This window comes from Panthera pardus, unplaced genomic scaffold (genome assembly GCF_024362965.1).
Source record: "Panthera pardus isolate Hobbes unplaced genomic scaffold, ASM2436296v1 HiC_scaffold_16, whole genome shotgun sequence".
NCBI lineage: Eukaryota > Metazoa > Chordata > Mammalia > Carnivora > Felidae > Panthera > Panthera pardus.
In genome coordinates this window covers 3,344,017-3,363,150 of record NW_026526721.1, presented here as the reverse complement: position 1 = coordinate 3,363,150, position 19,134 = coordinate 3,344,017, and the positions used below count along the sequence as shown (strand labels likewise).

General features: G+C 49.6%; 1 protein-coding gene across 2 annotated transcripts in view; it reads left to right on the top strand.

Moving 5' to 3' along the window:
• PDE9A (phosphodiesterase 9A) overlaps positions 1-19,134 on the top strand; it is an 88,457-nt gene that overhangs the window by 32,907 nt on the left and 36,416 nt on the right. Inside the window, exon 4 of one of the 2 annotated variants that reach the window (XM_053903026.1) lies at positions 829-872. In XM_053903026.1, coding sequence (XP_053759001.1) covers positions 829-872 — 44 coding nt within the window. Of the gene's footprint in view, positions 1-828; positions 873-927; positions 953-19,134 lie in introns of those variants that run through there. The other variant, XM_019432668.2, reaches the window with a different exon arrangement.

Here is a 19,134-nt window from a genome sequence, read left to right as displayed (position 1 = left end):
GGACATGTGATGGCCTGTCAAGATCAAGGATCACGCGTGGGCCTGTTAAGCGGTCTTGCCAGGACTCCTTCCCCAAGGCTGTGACCATCCATACTCCCCCAGTGATGCTTTTGCACCTGCTTCCCTGTGTCCTTGCAGCCTGCCAGTCACAGGTTTTGCAATTTTGCTAAAAAAACAAAAAACAAAACACAAAACCAAAAACCCAAACAGCCTCTCTCTTGAGGTTCCTCTTTAAAAAACTATTACGACCTATTGCCTATTCTTTGGAACTATTTTCTGTTGGCTCAGTCGTCTTTCCCTCCCCCTGCCCCTTGCTGTAAGTCCTGGTGTGTCAGGGGCAAACCTTCTGTGTCCATCCCCTCGGGGCCTCGTGATGACTGGGGATGGCGTCACCGAGATGCCCGTGCGTGTTCAGCCAGGCGGCTGACACCACCCGCTCTCGTGCACTTGGGAGATGTGGCCGTCAGGAGCTCGGACCGGGCCAGGGGCAGAGCGCCTTCCCTGTGCGAGTCAGGTGTTGGCACGGACGTGGGCACAGGAGCCCTTCCCGGCGGGATCCCGCACCCGAGCGTCAGTGGTCCTGATCACCAAATTTGTTGAATTCACCACATGTGAACATCAGAGAGGAAGTTCATCATTTAAATGATACGTTTAAAGTATTTGGAATTCTTCCGAACGAGGAAGCTCAGAACAGCCAGAGAAACTAATTTCAGAAAAAAAACCCTAATCCGCTGAATTCCAATTTCTCCCGAGCGCTTATCTCCCGTAGCAGGCGTGCTGGGAGCACCTCGGACGGCATCTCACAGAGAACTGTCTTCTGTCTTGCAGCACCCCGTACAAAGTGAGACCGGTGGCCATCAAGCAGCTGTCTGGTAAGGCCCTGCTATCATTTTTAAAATTAAGAGAAAAAAAAGAAGGCTCCAGGCTGCCCCTGTGATTGAATATATATTAGGTAAGCATTTGAACGTAAACCCTGTGCTGTTACAGAATCTGAAGCCCTGTCTTACGCTCCACCCTTGACGACCCCTCGGGGGCCTCCCTCCCAGGCCGTCCCCACAGACTTAGCAGACCCTGGGTGACAGTCCGCCCTTGTCTTCCTGGGCGCGGAGTCTGGCCTGCGCGCTCAGACCCATGAGCCGCCAAGTCCGCACGTCAGAGCGTGGGCCATCCGCGGCCCCCAGCCCCCAGCCCCCGGGACGCCGGGTGCGGTCAGTGGTGTTACGGTGGTAAAATCCCATTTCCTTCTGGATCTTTTCTCTCTCCTGCTTATGTATGATTCATGCAGAATACAATGCTCCCATTTAAGTGTATATTTTGATGAGCTTTGAAAAATGCATACCCCCTTGTAACCGTTCCCAAAACCAAGACGCGGAACATTTACGTCACCCGAAAAGGTTCCCTTGTGTCCCTTCCCAGTTAACCGCCCCCCCACCCCCGCCCATGACCCCTGGCCTCTTGTCAGCAACCCACCTGCTTTCTGACCCCGTAAATTTAGCTTTTCGAGAGCTTTGTATAAAAGAGATTACATAGGATGCCTCCTGCTTTTTGACTCGGCCTAACGGCTTTGGGACGTGTGTGTGTGTCAGCTGCCCCAGTGGTTCATTCCTTTGTATCGCTGGGTAGTGTTCCCTGGTGTGGCTGGACCCCAGTGTGGATCCCCATCCATCTGTTGAAGGACAGCGGGTTACTCCCAGTCTGGGGGCTTTTAGGGTAAGGCCGCCATGAGCATTCAGGTGGATGCCTTCGTGGGGACGGACGTTTTCATTTCTCTCGGATCGAACGGGACCGCTAGGTCGTAGCGTTAAGTAATTCGCCGAAGAGCCTGCCCATCGGTGTTTCCAAAGTGGCGGCACCGCCTGACCCTCCCACCCACCGGGGGCGAGCAGTCCCCGGCCCCGCTCGGAGTTGTCAGTTAATCATTCTAATGGGTGTGGTGTGATATTGCGTGTGGTTGGACTTTATGCTTCCCCAGTGACTAATGATGGCGAATGTATTTACTAACCGGTCATAAATCTTCTCTCATGATCCGTCGTGGTAGGTGACTGCTTTTCCTTATTATTGAACAGTGAGTGTCCCTGATTTATTGGAGGCACACACCCTTCGGCAGACCCGTATCATAAATATTTTCTCCCAGCCTGGAACTCGCTCCTTCGTTTTCTTAGCCATATCTTTCAATGAGGAGAAGTGTTCCATCCTGATTCGGCCCGGATTATCAATTTTGATCTTTTTATGGTTTGTGCTTTTCGGTACCCTACCCGAGAAGTCCTAGTTCGTCCCCTACCTGTGAGGTTTTCTGCCGTTCTCTCTTCCGAAGGTTTTGTATTTTTAGTTTGTCCCTTTAGGGCTGTGATCCCTTGCAAGGTGACTTTTGTGTATGGCCTGAGACAGAAGTCGAGGTTTATTTTCTTTCCTTTTTAAAGTGTAAAGTTAATTTAATTTTGATTTTTATAAGCTTGATGGCCACAGAATAGAATTTTGAAGCCACCCATCCCATGCAGGCCTGGATGAGGCACTTATGTGTCTGTACCTTGTCTCATCTTTAAGGTGACAGTTGTCAGGGCACCTGGGTGCTGGGCAGCTCAGTTGGTTAAGCATCCGGCTTCAGCTCAGGTCAGGATTTCACAGTTTGTGGGTTCGAGCCCTGCGTCGGGCTCTGTGCTGACAGCTCGGAGCCTGGAGCCTGCTTTGGATTCTGTGTCTCCCTCTCTCTCTCTCTGCCCCTCCCCGGGTCATGCTCTGTCTCTCAAAAATAAAAAATGTTCAAAAAAAATTTTTAAGTGACAGCGTTTACATGTGGGCACTGATTGCTTTAAATTTGTTTAATGCTTGGGGCATCTGGGTGGTTCAGTCCCTTAAGCGTCTGACTCTTGGTTTCGGCTCAGGTCATGATCTCTCAGTTCTTGAGTTCAAGCCCCACTCTGGGCTCTGTGCTGATAATGCCGAGCCTGCTTGGGATTCGCTGTCTCCTTCGCTCTCTGCCCCTCCCCCACTTGCACTCTTTCTCTCAAAATAAATAAATAAACTTAAAATAAAATAAAGTAAATGTTTTTAATGCTTCAGTAGCTCTTTGAAAACTCTTAATTCAATTCTCTTGATAGTAGATGTTAGAATAAAATAGGTCTAACTTTTTCTAGAAGGAAAATTCCTTTTTTAAAACAAAAAGCGATCGAGCCCTTGACTTGATAATGAACGTGACTTTTTTTATTAACTAAGCCCCACACTTTATTCGGATTTCACCAGTTTTTCTCTGGATGTCCGTCTTCTGTCCAGCATCCAAGCCACGGTCCCGTCTGTGTCACACTGGCCCTTGGGTCTTCTCCTTTGGCCCCGTCTGAGAGGGCCGTCTGACTCAGACACTTTGGAGAGTCTATAGAATGTCCCCCAGGCTGGGTTTGTCTGAGGTTTTCTTCAAGATCAGCCTAAGGGTATGGATCTGGGGAAAGAATGAGGGGCCTACGATATCCCTTTGAATCCCTGGCTTCCCCACTGCCGAGTTGCTGTTTTCCCCTTCCTTACTCTGCTCTTTGGAAGAATGTTGCTCAGTCTAGCCCACCTTCATGCGGGGCGGGAAAGGACTGAGATTCATTCTCTCTGCATGGATATCCCTTTGTTCCAGAATGTTTGTGGAAAAGACAGTCCTTTCCCCCCATCGAGCTATCACAACATCTTTTGTTGTTCCGGGTTCCTTGTATTTTCAAATAAATTTTAGTATCAGTCTGTCAGTTGCTACGGAAAAAAAATTTTTTTCAGTGGGACTTTGAAATTGTACTAAATACACAGAACAATTTGAAAAGAACTACTGTCTATATTGCTGAGTTTTCTGATTCATGAATGTGGTATCTCTCGATTTATTTGGGTTTCTTTTAATGTTTCACAATAACATAGTTGTCAATGTAAAGTTCTTGAATCTGTGTTAATAAATTTATCACTAAGTATTTAATATTTTAATGTTACTGTCAATGGGTTTTTATTTCAATTCCCAGCAGTTTTTTGTTTACAAAAAATATAATTGGGAGCGCCTGGGTGGCTCAGTCGGTTGAGCGTCCGACTTCGGCTCAGGTCATGATCTCGCGGTTCGTGAGTTCGAGCCCGGCGTCGGGCTCCGCGCTGACAGCTCAGAGCCTGGAGCCTGCTTTGGATTCTGTGTCTCCTTCTCTCTGCTCCTCCCCTGCTCACATGCTGTCTCCCTCTCAAAAATATATAAAGATTAAAAAAAAACAATTAAAAAAATATATATAATTGGTTTTGTGTATTGATTTAGGTAAGCTCATTCAGTAGATCTAGTACCTTCTTGTCGATTTCCTATGATTGTCTACATCTGCAGATAGAGAATTGCTTCTTCCTTTCAGACCTGGATGTCTTTTGTCTCTCTTACTTCTCTTTCTTGCCTTGCTGCTCCTGCTGGGATATCTAATATGAGAGAAGCACATGGTGTGAGAATGCATATTCTTGCTCCGTTCTCATCTTGGAGACAAAGTGAAGCTTTTCACCATCGGTTATGATGTCAGCTGTAGGGTTTTTCTGTAGACGCCCTTTCTCGGGTTGAGGTTTTTTTCCCCCCTTTAATTCCTAATTGGTTGAGAGTTTTGATCATAAATTAGTGTTGGATTTTGTCAAATACTTTTTCTGCCTCTATTGAGATGATCGTGTTTTTTACTCCTCTGTTCTGTTACTGGTGGACGTACTGATTGATTGTAAAACTTTAACCTTGAATTCCTAGTGTAAACTCCATTTGGCCACGGTCTACTATCTTTTTGCTTTGGATTCAATTTAAATACGTTTTGTGAAAGGTTTTTGTTATCTGTATCAGCAAGGATTCCATAGTTTTACTTTCGTACAGTATGTTCATCTGGTTTTCGCATTAGGGTGATGCCGGCCTCGTGGGAAGTGGGGAGGTGCTCCGCCCTCCTGCTTTCTGGAAGTTTGTACAGGGATGGCACTATTTCTGCCTTAAATGTGTCCTAGAATTCACCAGGGAATCCTCTGTGCTTCGAGTTTCTTTGTTGGGAGGTTTTAAATTATGAATCCGGTGTCTTTAAGAGACAAGTATGTCCAGGTTTTCTGTGTACTTGGAATGAACTTCAGGAAGTGGTACCCATTCGAACAAAGATTTCATCTAAGAATTTGTTGGCAGGATGGAGTCTGGGAAGTGCTGGTCATCCCCTTTATGTCCATGGCGTTGGCGTTAACTCTGCTTTTCCATCCGAGATACCCGGAAGGTAGACCTTCTCCGTTCTCGAGTCAGTCTGATTTATACATTTTCTTGATTTCTTTTTTCTAAGAGCCAGCTTTGAGCTTCATTGGTTTTCTCCATTATTTGGTTCCTCTTTCATTGATTTCTCCTCTCATCCTTTTGATTTCCTTCCTTTCCTTCCTACCCGCTCCACATCTAGTTTGCTCCTCTTTTTCCAGCTTCTGAAGGCGGAAGCTTAGATCATTAATTTTAGATCTTTCTCTTTTTTCTATAATAATTCGAAGCTAACGATAGCCCTCTAAATATAATTTAGCGGTATCTCATAGATGTCGATGCGTTGTGTTTTCGTTTTTATTCAGCTCACAATATTTTCTAATTTACCTTGTGGTTCCTGCTTGGATCTATTTTTTATTTAGAAGCGTATTGTTTAATTTGCAGATGGTTGTGTATTTTCCAGTTACCTTTCTGTTATTGATGTCTCAGTTCATTCCACTGCGGTTAAAAGTGGACCCTTGGGGCGCCTGGGTGGCTCAGTCAGTTAAGCGTCCGACCTCGGCTCAGGTCATGATCTCACAGCTTGTGAGTTCGAGTCCCGCGTTGGGCTCTGTGCTGACAGCTCAGAGCCTGGAGCCTCTTCAGATTCTGTGTCTTTCTCTCTCTCTCTGCCCCTGCCCCACTCACACTCTGTCTCTCAAAAATAAATAAACATTAAAAAAAAATTTTTTCAAGTGGACCCTAGATGGCTTCTGTCTTTTCTAATGTATTGGAATGCGTGGTGTGGCTTGGGGATTGTTCCGTATACACCTGAGGAGCATGTGAACCCTGCTGTTGCTGAGCAGAATATGCCACCAGTATCAGTTAGGTCGAGTGAGTTGATAGGGTAGTTCAAGTTTCCTCCGCCTTCATTTTCTGTCTGCTTGTTCCATCAATTGCTGAAAGAAGGGCGTTGAAATATACAAATGCCTTGTAGATGTATCCATTGCTTTTCTCCATCTGTCAGGTTTGCTTCATGCATTTCCCCTCCTGTTATTGGGTGCATACTTGTTTAGGATTATTCTATACTCTTGATGGATCGATCCCTTTATCCTTCCAAAAATGTGGCCTTTGTCCTTGGTACTATTCTTTGAATGTCTTCCTTGTCTCATATTAATGCAGCCACCCCAGCTTCCTTAAGCTTTAGTGCTCACATATTATACCCTTTCCATCTTTTTATTTTACTGTGTCTCTGCCTCTGTATTTGAAGCAGGTTTCTTATTGGCAACATTTATCAATCTTGGCAATTTCCGCCTTTCAACTGGAGCCGTGAAACCATTTACATTAAAAGTAGTCATAGATACAGCAGGGTTATCTTGCTGCTACCTTGCCACTCATTTTGGCTTGTCTCATTCATTATTTTTTTAATTTTTTCTCTCTTTTCCTGTCTTCTGGATACTGACCATCTTTTCTCCACTCTTGGTCTCTAAACTGTACTTCTTCTTTGTTTCTTCTTGGCTGCCCTTGGTTTCACAATCGGTATCACCGACGTATCACAGTCTTCCTTTAAATTGTGTCCTGCCACTTCTTGAAGGAGTGGGGTCTCAGAGCCGTGTGCTTGTGTGTGCCCCCACCCTGTGCTCTATGTCATACATTTTACTTGTGTGCTACATATGTTTTTAGGCCCATAATCCACTGTTACTCATTTTTTGCTTTCAACAGTCAATTATATTTCTTTGTATAAATCCACATTTGCATTTTTTTTTTTTTTTTGCTATATTGTTGATCATCTGCATTTTGTCTTCTCCCATTAAAGAGTGTGGGTTCTGTCCTGGCAGGCAGTTCAGTTACTTACAATTCAGTTTGATGCCTTTGAGACCTGCCTTTAGGCTTTGCCAGGATGGTTGTAGTGGACCAGGATCCAGGGATAGTTTAGTCGTACTGCTAAGGCGTGAGGCCTCCAGGGTGTCCCTTGAACTCCTGGAGATAAGGTTGGGGGTGTCAGGGGCTCATCATGTGTGACTTTGAAGGCCCATCAGGAAGCTGTAATTCCCGTAGGCAGAGAGGAGCATGGAAGCAGCGGGGGTGGTGAGGAGTGGCCAGATTCCGGTATGTTCTCCTTTTTTTACTATTAGTGTTTATTTTTGAGAGAGAGAAAGAGAGTTGTGAGCAAGGGAGGGGCAGAGAGAGAGGGAGACACAGAATCCGAAGCAGGCTCCCGGCTGTGAGCCGTCAGCACAGAGCCCGACGGGGGGCTTGAAGTCACGGACCGCGAGATCGTGAACTGAGCCGACGTCAGACGCTTAACCGACTGAGCCCCTCAGGCGCCCCCAGATTCTGGTGTGTTCTGAGGGAAGAGCCCTGCTTATTTCCTGACTGAGTAGACATGGGACATCAAAGAGGAGTCAGAGGAGCCCACAGAGTCGCTGAGGGGACGGAACGGCAGCCCCCACGTGGGAACAGGCTGAGGGCGTCTGGCACACGGGAGGAGAAGGCGGCTCACGTTGGGACATCTCCGCGCGGTGTGGCTGTGGGCACCAGTGTTGAGTAGATGTGACTAGAGCCTGCGGCTCCCCCGTCCCCCAGCCCTCACTGGGGATGTGCCGTGGCCCTGCCAGTGATGGTGCTGGCAGTGTTTGCAGCCCGGGCTCCGTGAGCTCACCAGGGAGGCAGGGAGCTAGCAGGAGGGACCCAGGATGGGGCCCCGGGATGCCACACTCGGGCACAGGATTCCATCGGAAGAAGGACGCTGGCCTTGTCACCATCCAGAGTGGAGGGGCCAGAATAATGAAGCCTTTGAGGAATAACGAAGCAAAAAACAGGCCGAGTGCGCGGCCGCCCGGACAGGAATGAGCTTCGGGAAGGAAGCCTGGGGGGTGTGGCAGGCGTGCCCAGGTGTTTACAAGATTGTCGCTGGAGGAAGAATAAGGAGGGATTTTTGTGTAACTTCGGGGCCCAACTTGGACCCGTGGAGGTGGGTCTGTGCTCCTTAAGGGAAAGCACTTGGCAAAAGCTGGAGTGCACCTGACCGTGTGGGGACTCACTCAGCCTCCCGCGGGAGCTGGCACAAAGGCATGTGTTCTCTGCAGTGACGGCGAGCGGGTGTCCTCCAAACGTGCGCATCCCCCAGCACCGTGAACACCAGCGCAGGGCGGTCCGCGCTCGCCGTCTGCACACTGATGGGCGGGCTCACACCCTGGTGCACGAGGACCCCTTGTCTACAAATGCACAGTATCCCTGGGTTTTCCTCTGGGGACAGAGTTGGTATCAGGTAGACCCCCGTGGTCCGAGCCTTCCTGAGACAGGTCAGGGAATGGCGCTGTGTCTTTCCATCTGGAGCTTTTTCTGCAAATGGGAACTCTCGGCTCTCGGCAGGAAATGCCCCTCCTTCGCCCACGCATCGGGGCCCAGCCCGGCCTCGCTTCCAGAGCCTCTCAGCCTCTCCCAGGGTCAGTCGTCAGCCCCGGCCTTGCCGCCCTGAGTGTGGCGGGAAGGAGCCCCAGCTGCCCGTGAATCAACAGGCCACGGTCACAATGGCAGGAAAAAGGTCAGGAAAGGAAGTAGGAGCCTGGGGTCCAGACTTCCATGCAGCTGCTGAGGCCCCTGGCCTGGCCTTTCCTGGGGGTCGCCGTCCTTCCCGCTGGCCCCACATTTCGGTCAACGCTCCTACCTGGTCCTGGGGGAGCCCTGGTCTCTCAGGGCGGCGGCAGCTACGTGTTGAGAGCCACGCTTCTCCAGGGGAGCGTCTTCAACTTTAGGACTGACAGCTGGTCCCTCGTTCCCTGCCCATCCCTAGGACCAGGACACATCGCACCGCCCGGCTGCACCTCTGCTGGCCCCTCATCTGGGGGGCTGGTGGGGGGGGAGGGCCCGTGGGGGCTGCCCCTGAGGCTGGCTTTCATTTCTGTCCTCCTGGGCAGAGATCAGGGGTGACTCCAGGCCTGGCTTCCAAGAGCTTCCTTGTCCTTGTTCCCAAGGACAGACAGAGAAAGTGAGCCGTGAAGACACATCAGAAGCCCCCACGGAGCCTGCCTGTGGTTTTGCAAGTCACGGGTGACAGGTCGCTGGGGGGAGTGACAGGTGCTGGCCGTGCCTTGAACGTTGCCCAGAATTCCAGCAGGCCACACGCAGCGCTGTCCACCGGGCGTTCTCCTGCCCTTTTCCCTCCCCAGTTTAGTGCGAGATTCAGGGAGTCCCTGCCAGAAGGGCCCGTCTGGATGTCCCCACGTGTGCTTGCCTGCTCGGGTCTCTCCAAGAAACCCAGCGCCCCAAACTTGCTCGCCACCGCTTAGGAAGCAGGAGTCACAGTGCCCGGGACTCACCCTGGCTGAGCGGTGGCTTGCTGAAATCCCAACACCGCAGAGCACTGCGGTGACGGACCCCGGAGCTGTTCTTCCAGGAGGGGACCAAGTGTATGCAAGGTCACCGCGGTCCAAATGCGGAACTCACACTGGATTCCGAAGACTCCGTACGGATAAAGGAACGTGCAACACCTCGCCACTCGTTCTCTGATTGCACGTTTTCCTTGTGAGATAGAAATCACCGACGTGGAATGCGCCGTTTTCACGTGACAGAGTCCATGGTTTCTAGTACATTCATTTTTTTGTTTTGTGCAACCACCACCACTGTCTAGATCCAGAACATTTCCGTCACCCCGCAAAAAACTCCCGTACCTATCGGCAGTTACGCCCATTGACTTCATCCCACCCCCCCACCCCCCCACCCCCGCCTCCGCCCGGTCCCTGGCAACCACCGTTGCTATGGAGATGCCTGTTCAGGATGCCTCCTGTGATGGAGTACGCGGCCTTGTGCGTCTGGCGTCTTCCCCTGAGCAGCGTCGTCGGGCTCCTCGGTGTCGTACTCCGCTCCAGTTCCCGGAGGAGCCACGTCCTCGCGAGACGTTGGGCCGCGTTTTTTCATCAGCTGACGGCATCGGGGTGGGTTCCACTTAGGGCTGTTGCGAGTGATGCTGCCCGGAACGTGGGTGTGCACGTTTTCGTGGGATGCTCGTTGAGATGAGATATATTGGGTCAAATAAAATACTAACATTTTTTCAAAGTCCAGCCGGTGCCCAGCAGCGCAGAGCAGAGGCCGCTGGTGCCAGGGGCGCCCACGGCGTCCTCCCACCCGAGCTCCCGGCCTGCCTGTGGACCTCCCGTGCGCAGGGCCCACCAGAAGTGGGGAGGGCTTGCCGCCCCGGGAGCAGTCGCCGCCTCGAGAGGAGGCCAAGGGACAAATGCACCTCGGCGCCCTTGCCGGTGCCGGGAGGCCCTCTGAGGTGGCCGTCACGGTTGCCCAGGGGACCCCGTGACAGGCTGGTGCTGACTTGCCCTCCACGCACTCTCTTCCGTCCCTCGCCTCGGTCCCACATGCCCTCCAGGGCTTGCTGGGGTCCCTGCTGCACCCATCTCCCCGTCTGTGGGTCGGCTTCCAGGCGCCAACCTGAGAGCTGTCCCCAGTCCCTTGTCAGTCGGGTGAAATGGCCTCAGGACGGTTTCCTACCACACGGCGCCTCAGTTTCCCTGCAGAACAGGGAACCCACCCCGTGGGTTCTTGGGAGGACAGATGACAGAATTCATGCACAGTGTTTAGCCTGACGCCTGGCATGTGGTAGGTGCTCAGTAAACGGTAGCTGTCGTCGGTAACGACCCAGGGGCTGCAGTCACGCCTCTCTGGCACTGCTGACGTTTCCTAGGACAGGAAGGGCCCTGGGGTCGAAAACGGCACGTGCCGCTGGCCGCTGTCCCTTTCGAGTCCGGTGCATGCCTGGAGATAAGCACAGCGTTGCTGATGAGACAATAACGCTCTTCGTAGTGTTTTCCATCCTTAGTTCCGCTTCCGCCTGAAGAGCCTCCCGATCACGGCCTCGGTCACCCTGATGTGCGCCACTCCTGAGACACAAAAGATAACCAGCCCTGCTGCCCTGCCACCTCCAAGGGGCTTACCCCACTCCCGCGGGGTCCTCACGGGATCGCACGACCCAGTCCCACCGGCAAAGGCAGTGGCGCCTAGCACGTCGCTGCCAGACGCGCGGGCATCACACAGTCATTCGGGGCCTTGGGGACCTGTGTCCTGCCCCCAGAATTTGGTGACGCAGAAATGGCGGGGTCCGAACGTTACCTTGAGGACCCCAAGGAGGCCGCTGCTCCGAGCGCTGTCTGCCTCTGGGCACGCGTGAGGACCTGGCAGAGTCACATACGCCCGCATCCCGTGCGGCTGAGACAACATGCGCACGCCCGAAGCGCACAGTTGGATGAGCTCGATGACAGCACCCACGCGTGTAACCCCCATCCCACCGAGATGAAGAGCAGTTGTGTCACCCTGAAAAGTCCCCCGTGCCTGCTTTCAAGTCAGTGCCCACTTAGGAGACCAGTGTTCAGACTTCCATCAGCACAGACCACGTGGTCCTGGTCCGGAGTTTCGCGGGAGCGCAGTCATCCCGTAGATGCTGTTCCGTATGGGGGACTCTGTCGGCGTCATGTTTGTAAGACGCATGCGTGTAGTTTATTAACTTCCATGTTGCGGAGTAGTGTTCCACTGTGAGTTCCCCGCCGCTGGCTCTCCTGTTGAGGGACGCTGGGTGATTTCAGCATGTGCCGCTGTAAAAATCGTACAGATCTTACCGTGGGCATCTCTGTCCGTTATCTTGGGCCGTAACCCATGAGCGATGTCGCTGGTTCATATGGTGAATGGATGCTTGGCTTTATAAGAAACTGGCCAACTGATTGCCCCAGTGGTCGTGCCGCATTACATCCCACCAGCCGTGTGTAGGTGAGCTGGGAGCTCCACGTACGACCCAACGCAACGTCTCAGCTTTTAATTTTTTAGACATCAAGTAGGTATAAAATCATATTTCATCATGGTCTTTTTGGTTTTAATTTTTTTAATGTTTATTTATTTTTGAGAGAGAGAGTCAGGAAGGGGCAGAGAGAGAGGAGGACACAGAATCCAAAACAGGCTCCAGGCTCTGAGCGGTCAGCACAGAGCCCGACGCGGAGCTCAAACCCACGAACCTCAAGATCTTGATCTGAGCCAAAGTCGGACATTTGACTGAGCCACCCAGGCGCCTTTCATCATGGTCTTAATTCACATTTCTCAGATGACTTAATGATTGTTGAGCATGTTTTTTCATGCTTATTGGCTGTTTGAACATCTTACTTTGTGAAGTGTCTGTTCTATGTGTTTGCTCATTTTGTAAACAAGTGTGTGTCTTTTTGTTTTTGTTTTTTTTTATCACTGGTTTGTAGGAAACTCTCTATATTCTGGATATAATTCATCTGTCAGATATATGTATGGCAAATATTTTTTCCCACTTCATGACTTGCCTTTTTAATTTTCTTAATGAGGGCATTTGATGAGCAGAAATTTTTAACCTGATAAAGTCTAATTTAACAAGTGTTTCTTGTATATATTGTATTTTTTGTGTCTTCCCTACGAAACTTTCTCCTACCCCCAGGTAGAAGAGATAAGATAAATTTTTAGGAGATTTGAGAGTGATAGCTATTATATTTTGGTCTATGATCCATTAAAATTTTTTTTAATGTTTATTTATTTTAGAGACAGAGAGACAGAGCACAAGCAGGGGAGGGGCAGAGAGAGCTGGAGACAGAATCTGAAGCCAGTTGCAGGCTCTGAGCTGTCAGCACAGAGCCCGACACGGGGCTCGAACCCACGAACCGTGAGATCATGACCTGAGCCAAGGTCAGACACTTAACCGACTGAGCCACTCAGGAGCCCCAATCTATGATCCAATTTAAATTAATTTTGTGTGTGGTGTGAGGTAGGGATCGACCTTTTTTTTTTTCCCTGTATGTATATTCAGTCATCATAGCACCACTTGTTAAAAAGACTTCCCTTTTTCCATTGAATCACTTAGACACTTTTCTAGAAAATTATTTGTCTCCATGCATGGGCCTCTTTGTAGTCTTTCTGCTCTGTTTCATCCACCTGTGTGTCTATCTAGACACCAATAACACACTGGCTTAACTGCTAGGGCTTGAAACCAGGGAGCCTTCCACATTTGTGTTTCTTTTACAGTTATTTTGGTTATATGGGCCTTTTTCTTTTCCCTACAAATTTCAGAATTAAGAATCAACATGTCAGTTTCTTTTTTAAAAAGCAATCTATGACTTTGATTGGGATTGCTTTCAATACAGAGGTTAGTTTGGGAAAGCTAACATCTTACCAATACTGAGTCTTCTAACCCATGAACATGGTACACCCTCCACTTACTCAGGTTTTCCTTAACTTGCCTCAGCAAAGATTTTTAGCTTTCAAGATGAAAGTCCTACATATCTTTTGTTAAACCTATTCCATGGCATTTTCTGTTTTCCAGTGTAATTGCCAAGGGGACCTGAATTTAATTTTCCATTTGTTTTCTGCTCATTATTCTAAAAATAGAGCAGATTTTCGTATATTGACCTAGCATCTTCTGACGTTGTTTAATTCATTTCTTAGCTCGGGTAGTTATTTTCTAGATTCCTAGGATTTTCCATAAAAACAATCATATCTTCTGATAATAAAAACACTTTGACCTCTGTTTGTTTTCTATCTCTTTCACTTGTCTTATGGCCCTGGTTGAAACTCCGATACAATTAAGTAAAAATGAGGGCAGGCACCCTTCCTTTATCCCAGCCTTAGGAGAAATGTCTTCACTCTCTCCACCAAGTGTGACATGAGCCACAGGTGTGTTGTAAATGCCTCTTATGGGGTTGAACATGTCTTCTTCCCCTAGGTGCTAATAAACATTTTCCATCAAATATTCTTTGACAAAATTCTTGGTAAACTGCATCAGGTGTTATATTTGCATCTGTTGAGATGGGTTGCGGCAATCTTTTTATTCCTGGGTTTCTAATGTTTTTTTTTTTTATCATAAACAGGTATTAGATTTTGTCACATACTCTTTCTTCATCTAGTGGATGATCATATGATTTTTCTCCTTTATTCTGTTCAGATAGTGAATTACGTTGACTGATTTTTAAACGTTAAAACAACTTTGTTTTTCCATGATTGCTGCACTTGTATTCCTTGAAAAATACTTAGGAATGAGTTTTTTAAAAGGTATACAGGATCTCTACCCTGATGTAACATGTATTCTCTTTTACATATTGCTAAATTTGATTTCCTAATAATATTAATAATTGTTAAGGATTTTTGTGTTAACATTCAAATGGGATATAGGTTTGTAACTTTTTTCTTGTAATGCCTTTGTTATGTTTATATATGGTTATAATGGCCTTATAAAACATGTTGAGAAGGACACCTGGGTGGCTCAGTCAGTTAAGCGTCTGACTTGAGCTCAGGTCATGTTCTCACAGCTCATGAGTTCAAGTCCCATGTCAGGCTCTGTGCTGACAGCTCAGAGCCTGGAGCCTGCTTCAGATTCTGTGTCTCCCTCTCTCTCTGCCCCTGCCCCGCTTACACTCTGTCTCTCTCTTTCTCTCTGTCTCTCAAAAATAAGTAAACATTAAAAAAAAATTGGGGTGGGGACACCATGTGGCTCAATCGGTTAAGCGTCCGACTTCATCTCAGGTCACGATCTCGTGGTTTGTGAGTTTGAGCCCCGCGTCGGGCTCTGTGCTGACAGCTCAGAGCCTGGAGCCTGTTTCAGATTCTAGGTCTCCCTCTCTTTCTGCCCCTCCCCCACTCACACTCTGTCTCTCTTTCAAAAATAAAATAACGTAAAGAATTGCACGCTCTTCTAACTGAGCCAGCCAGTCGCCCCTAAAAATAATTTTTTATGGTTACCTACATGTATGTCATTTCGGGTGCTTGCATTTACCCCTGTAGATTCCAACTTCTGACTGGTGTTTTAGGCCTTCAGCCTGAAGAATTTCTTTTTTCTTTTAACATTTCTTGCAGTGCAGAACTGCTAGTGACTGACTCTGTCAGCTTTTACTTATCCAAACATATTTCTGTTTTGCCTTCCTGTTGAAAGATGGTTTCTCAGGGTATAAATTCTGCATGCGTGGTTTGGTTTTGGTCTTGTATTTTGAGGGAAGTTTAAAGATGTTGGATCCTTTTTTTCTGCCTTCGTCGTTTCTGACGAGAAATCAGCTTTTCCTTTATCGTTATTCCCCTGCAAAGAATGTGTCCTTTTTTTTTGGCAACTTTCAAGATGTTTTTCCTTCATCTTTGGATTGCGGCAGTTTGATTATGATGCACCCGGCCCTGGTATTTTTGTTTGTTTGTTTGTCCTACCTGGTATTTATTGAGTATCCATGGTCTGTAAACTCGGGTTTTCTCCAGATTTGTGAAATGTTCAGTTTTATTTCTTGGAATGCATTCTACGTGGCATTCTATCTCACCTTTCCTTCGGAGATTCTAACTGCACATATGTTAGAAATTTGCTATTATCCCTCAAGTGGTTGGCTCTGGGTGTTTTTTTAAATGTCTTTTCTTTGCTGCTCTTGAGGTTGCATAATTTCTGTTCATCAGTCCTCAAGTTTCCTGACTCTTCTGTTCACTCAAACTGCTGTAAGCCCATCCGTGAATGTTTGGAGATCTACTTTTAAGTTCTACAGTTTTCATAGGATTCCTCGTCATAGATTTCTGTCTTGAGAGTCTCCATCCGGTACTATCCACTAACATCCTTTTCTCACAGTCCTTGGACATGACTATAATTTTGCTTCATTAAAAGTTTGGTCTGCTAATTTCAACATACGCATCATCTTGGGCTTCTGGGGGGTGATTTTTCTTCTTGACTGCATATCACATTTTCCTGTCTCTTTGCATGTCTCTTTTTTAGTGTAGGCTTACACTACGAATAATACATTGCAGAGACTCTGGCTTTTGTTATCTTCCTCTGAAGAGTGTTTGTTTTTTTCGAGCTGGCAGCTAAATTGTTGAGTGATCACTTTGCTTTGGGGGGAGTTGTTTTGGTTTTTTTAAGTTTATCTATTTTGAGAGACAGAGAGAGAGAGAGAGAGAGAAGCCTGGACTCAGACTCCAAGCTTTGTCTCCCATGTGGGACCACTGATATAGACATATCAGTGCTAAGCTCTCTCACCCTACTAGGCACATAAATGTGTAATTCAGAGATGGATTAGGGAAGGAACAAGGGAGTTCTTACAGAACTGGTCACTCCCAGCCACAGACTTCCTTCTTTGAGAGTTATCCCTTTCATTTCCACTTTCTCTCTGACAATCCCAGGCTCTGCCCTCTGAACCCTCAACCCCGTGAACCTGCAGCTTTCTGCTTACATTCTAGCCACCCCACACTGCAAGCTCACTCCACAAAAGAACTTAGGAACCGTCTTCCTTTCTTCTCTAGCAGCCCAGCCATGGGGATGTACCATAGTTTATCCAGCTAGTCCCCCACCATGGATATTTATGTCACTTCCCATCTTGGGCTGTTACAAACAGTAAGTTAGCCATTTTCCGTTCCTCTTGCTACAGCCCCTACAACTGTGTGCGACGTGTTCGAGTCCATAGATGGAGCGCAACCTTTAGTCTGTCAGTCTTTATAATCTTTAATAGATTTTTGCAAAAGCCTTATCTTTTCTACCATAACCAATTCGTTTATTGGGTCAGAGTTTCTCCTGCAGAATTCTCCCCAAAATTAATCTTATGACATTGTTTTGATATGTGCAGGTTATCATATGGTGGACGGAGTCCCAGCAACATGTACAGTCCACTGCTCGTTGCCAACTTCAAATCCCTCTGGGGCATCCTCACTAGAATATCATACCCACACCCTTCTACCTCAGAAGCACAGCGCACCTCATCAACCATGGGGGAGGGCGTTTCTGAGAGAGGAGGAGTGTGTGCGGAGTATATTTCCCGCATGGGTGAGCGCCATCCCGCCCCGTCTTCGCAGCCCTAAATGGAAACATGACCCGGGTAGGGCAGGATGAGTTTGGCCACGTCATGACTCACGCTGCTCGGTTTTATCACCCAGCCACATCGGGTTACCCAGAGGATTAAATGACCGATCTGTGCAAACCACGTAGGACAGTGCCTGGGCCATAGGAAGAGCTCAGTACAGATTGTTGTGGTTGCTGCAATCTATAAAACAATAAAGGAAAATTGCACTGCTGGCTGCCCCAGAGGGAACTCCCCTCACGGGTAAGTTGTCTTGCAAACTAAGCCTAAGGAAGAGAGAAGGGCAGAGAGAGAAATCGTGTCCAGACATCTGGGATCAAATTAAACTATGCAGAACACGAAGTCCCCCTCTCCAAAACCGAAAGGGGAAAAGCTGCACCCTACTCCTGCCCCTGAGGTGCCATGGGTCCCTAACGACCCTGCACGTAGCCCAGGCAAGACGGTAACAAGATACGCTCCAGAGTTTCAGATGTGGTCATCAGAGTCCTTTGGGCCACCTTGCTTTCTGTTACATCTGACGGCTAACAGGAGACAAAGGAATCACTCAAGGTCACCACCAGTCACAGGGAAGTGTCCCTTTGGCTGCCGATAAACATGAGTGATTTCTCTGTCGGACAGACCCTAGAAAGGGCACCTGTGCCTTTAAGAAGCAAGGTGAGTTCACTGTTAATCATATATCTTTACTGTGCTCCTGGGTTATTAGGGAAACATCCTCATTCTGCATGTCTGTTTTATGATGTCCATAAACACTGAATTGCCGACGGCTGTGCCCTGGGCCAGAATGTCCTCTACCGGCTAGAAGGGCTGGGGGAGGGAAACCAGAGCAGGGGTGAGTTCACCCCTCTGCTTCCCTGGAGAAGGGTGGTGACACTCCGAGAAGGAGGGACGGGGCAGGGGATGGGCAGGGGCGGGCGGGGACTCCCCTTCCCTGTCCCCTGAGGCGGAGCCCTGGACAAGAGGGACAGAAATGTGCACCTTCACTTCAGGGCTTTGGGGGCGTCTCTTTGGTGCCCACTAATGGGCATCGTTTTCCCCAGTGCGAAGTACGATACCCCTTTCTGAAGGGATAGCAAGCAGAGTCTTGTTTTGTAAGTGCTCTGGGAGAATGTCTCCAGTCCGTGTTTCTGGAAGGATGCTCAGTGTCTCACCCCACTGCTCCCGGGTGAGACTGACGAGGGGAAGCACCGCTCCCGCGTCACAGGAGCCGCTGGAGCGCGGCAGTGGCATCGTGCGACGCCGGCCCACGCATCCGAGAGATGGTTCTGGCCTGAACTCGCAAGCACCCCACACGTGCCGGGGGTCAGTGGCGGGGCCGAGGTCCCCACGCCGCCTGCCCTCGGATTGCGGGTTTGGGGGCCGGCGTCCTAGGGCGCTGTTTGCGGTCACTTGCCCAGGGGAGAAAGGCACAGGTGCAGACCGGCTGAGGTGTGTGAAGGAGGACGAAAGCCCGGCCGTCACCGTTCTTCTGTTCAGGACAAGATGGAGAAGCGCCCCGGCCAGCTCGCTGCCGATCGGGTTAGCGCATCGTGTAAACCACCCCTTAGAGGAGGAATTATCGCTTGGGCTGTGCTGTCGATCAGTTAAACCAGATTTCCATGTCGTTCCGTGGGGGGGGGGGGGGGGAGACTCGGGATTTATCTGAAACAAGTAAACAATTCCTGGAAGGGCCGGGAGAGGCGGAGGCGGGTTCCGAGAACCGTGTGCAGCGGCCGAGGCGTCGTCGGGCAGCGGCGGACTCTGCCCTGGTCACTCGCGGGAGCCGCTGGGTAAACGACGTGGGGGAGGGTGCCCGGCCTGCCCCCGGGCCCCGGGCGTCCCCTTGGCTCTGTCCCGGGGGCCGGGTCCTGGGGCCACTCGAGTGCAGATCGGGGCCTGAGGCTGCGCTGATCCGGCAGCGTCCTGGCAGCCGGACCCGGCCTCCGCCGACCTCCGGGGCTGCCCCGGAACCAAACCAGAGTCTGCCGTGGGAGACAGTCTGCCAGCCACGGCACGTCCCCGCCGGCGCCTGTCGCCTGGGAAGCCCCCGGACACGCGCCCACGACGCCCTGAAGTCGGCGCCCAGGCCTGGCGAGGCGACGGGGAGCCTGCCGAAGCCTGTGTCCCGAGCGCTGGTCGTCGGGGCAGCCAGATCCGGAGCCACGGTGA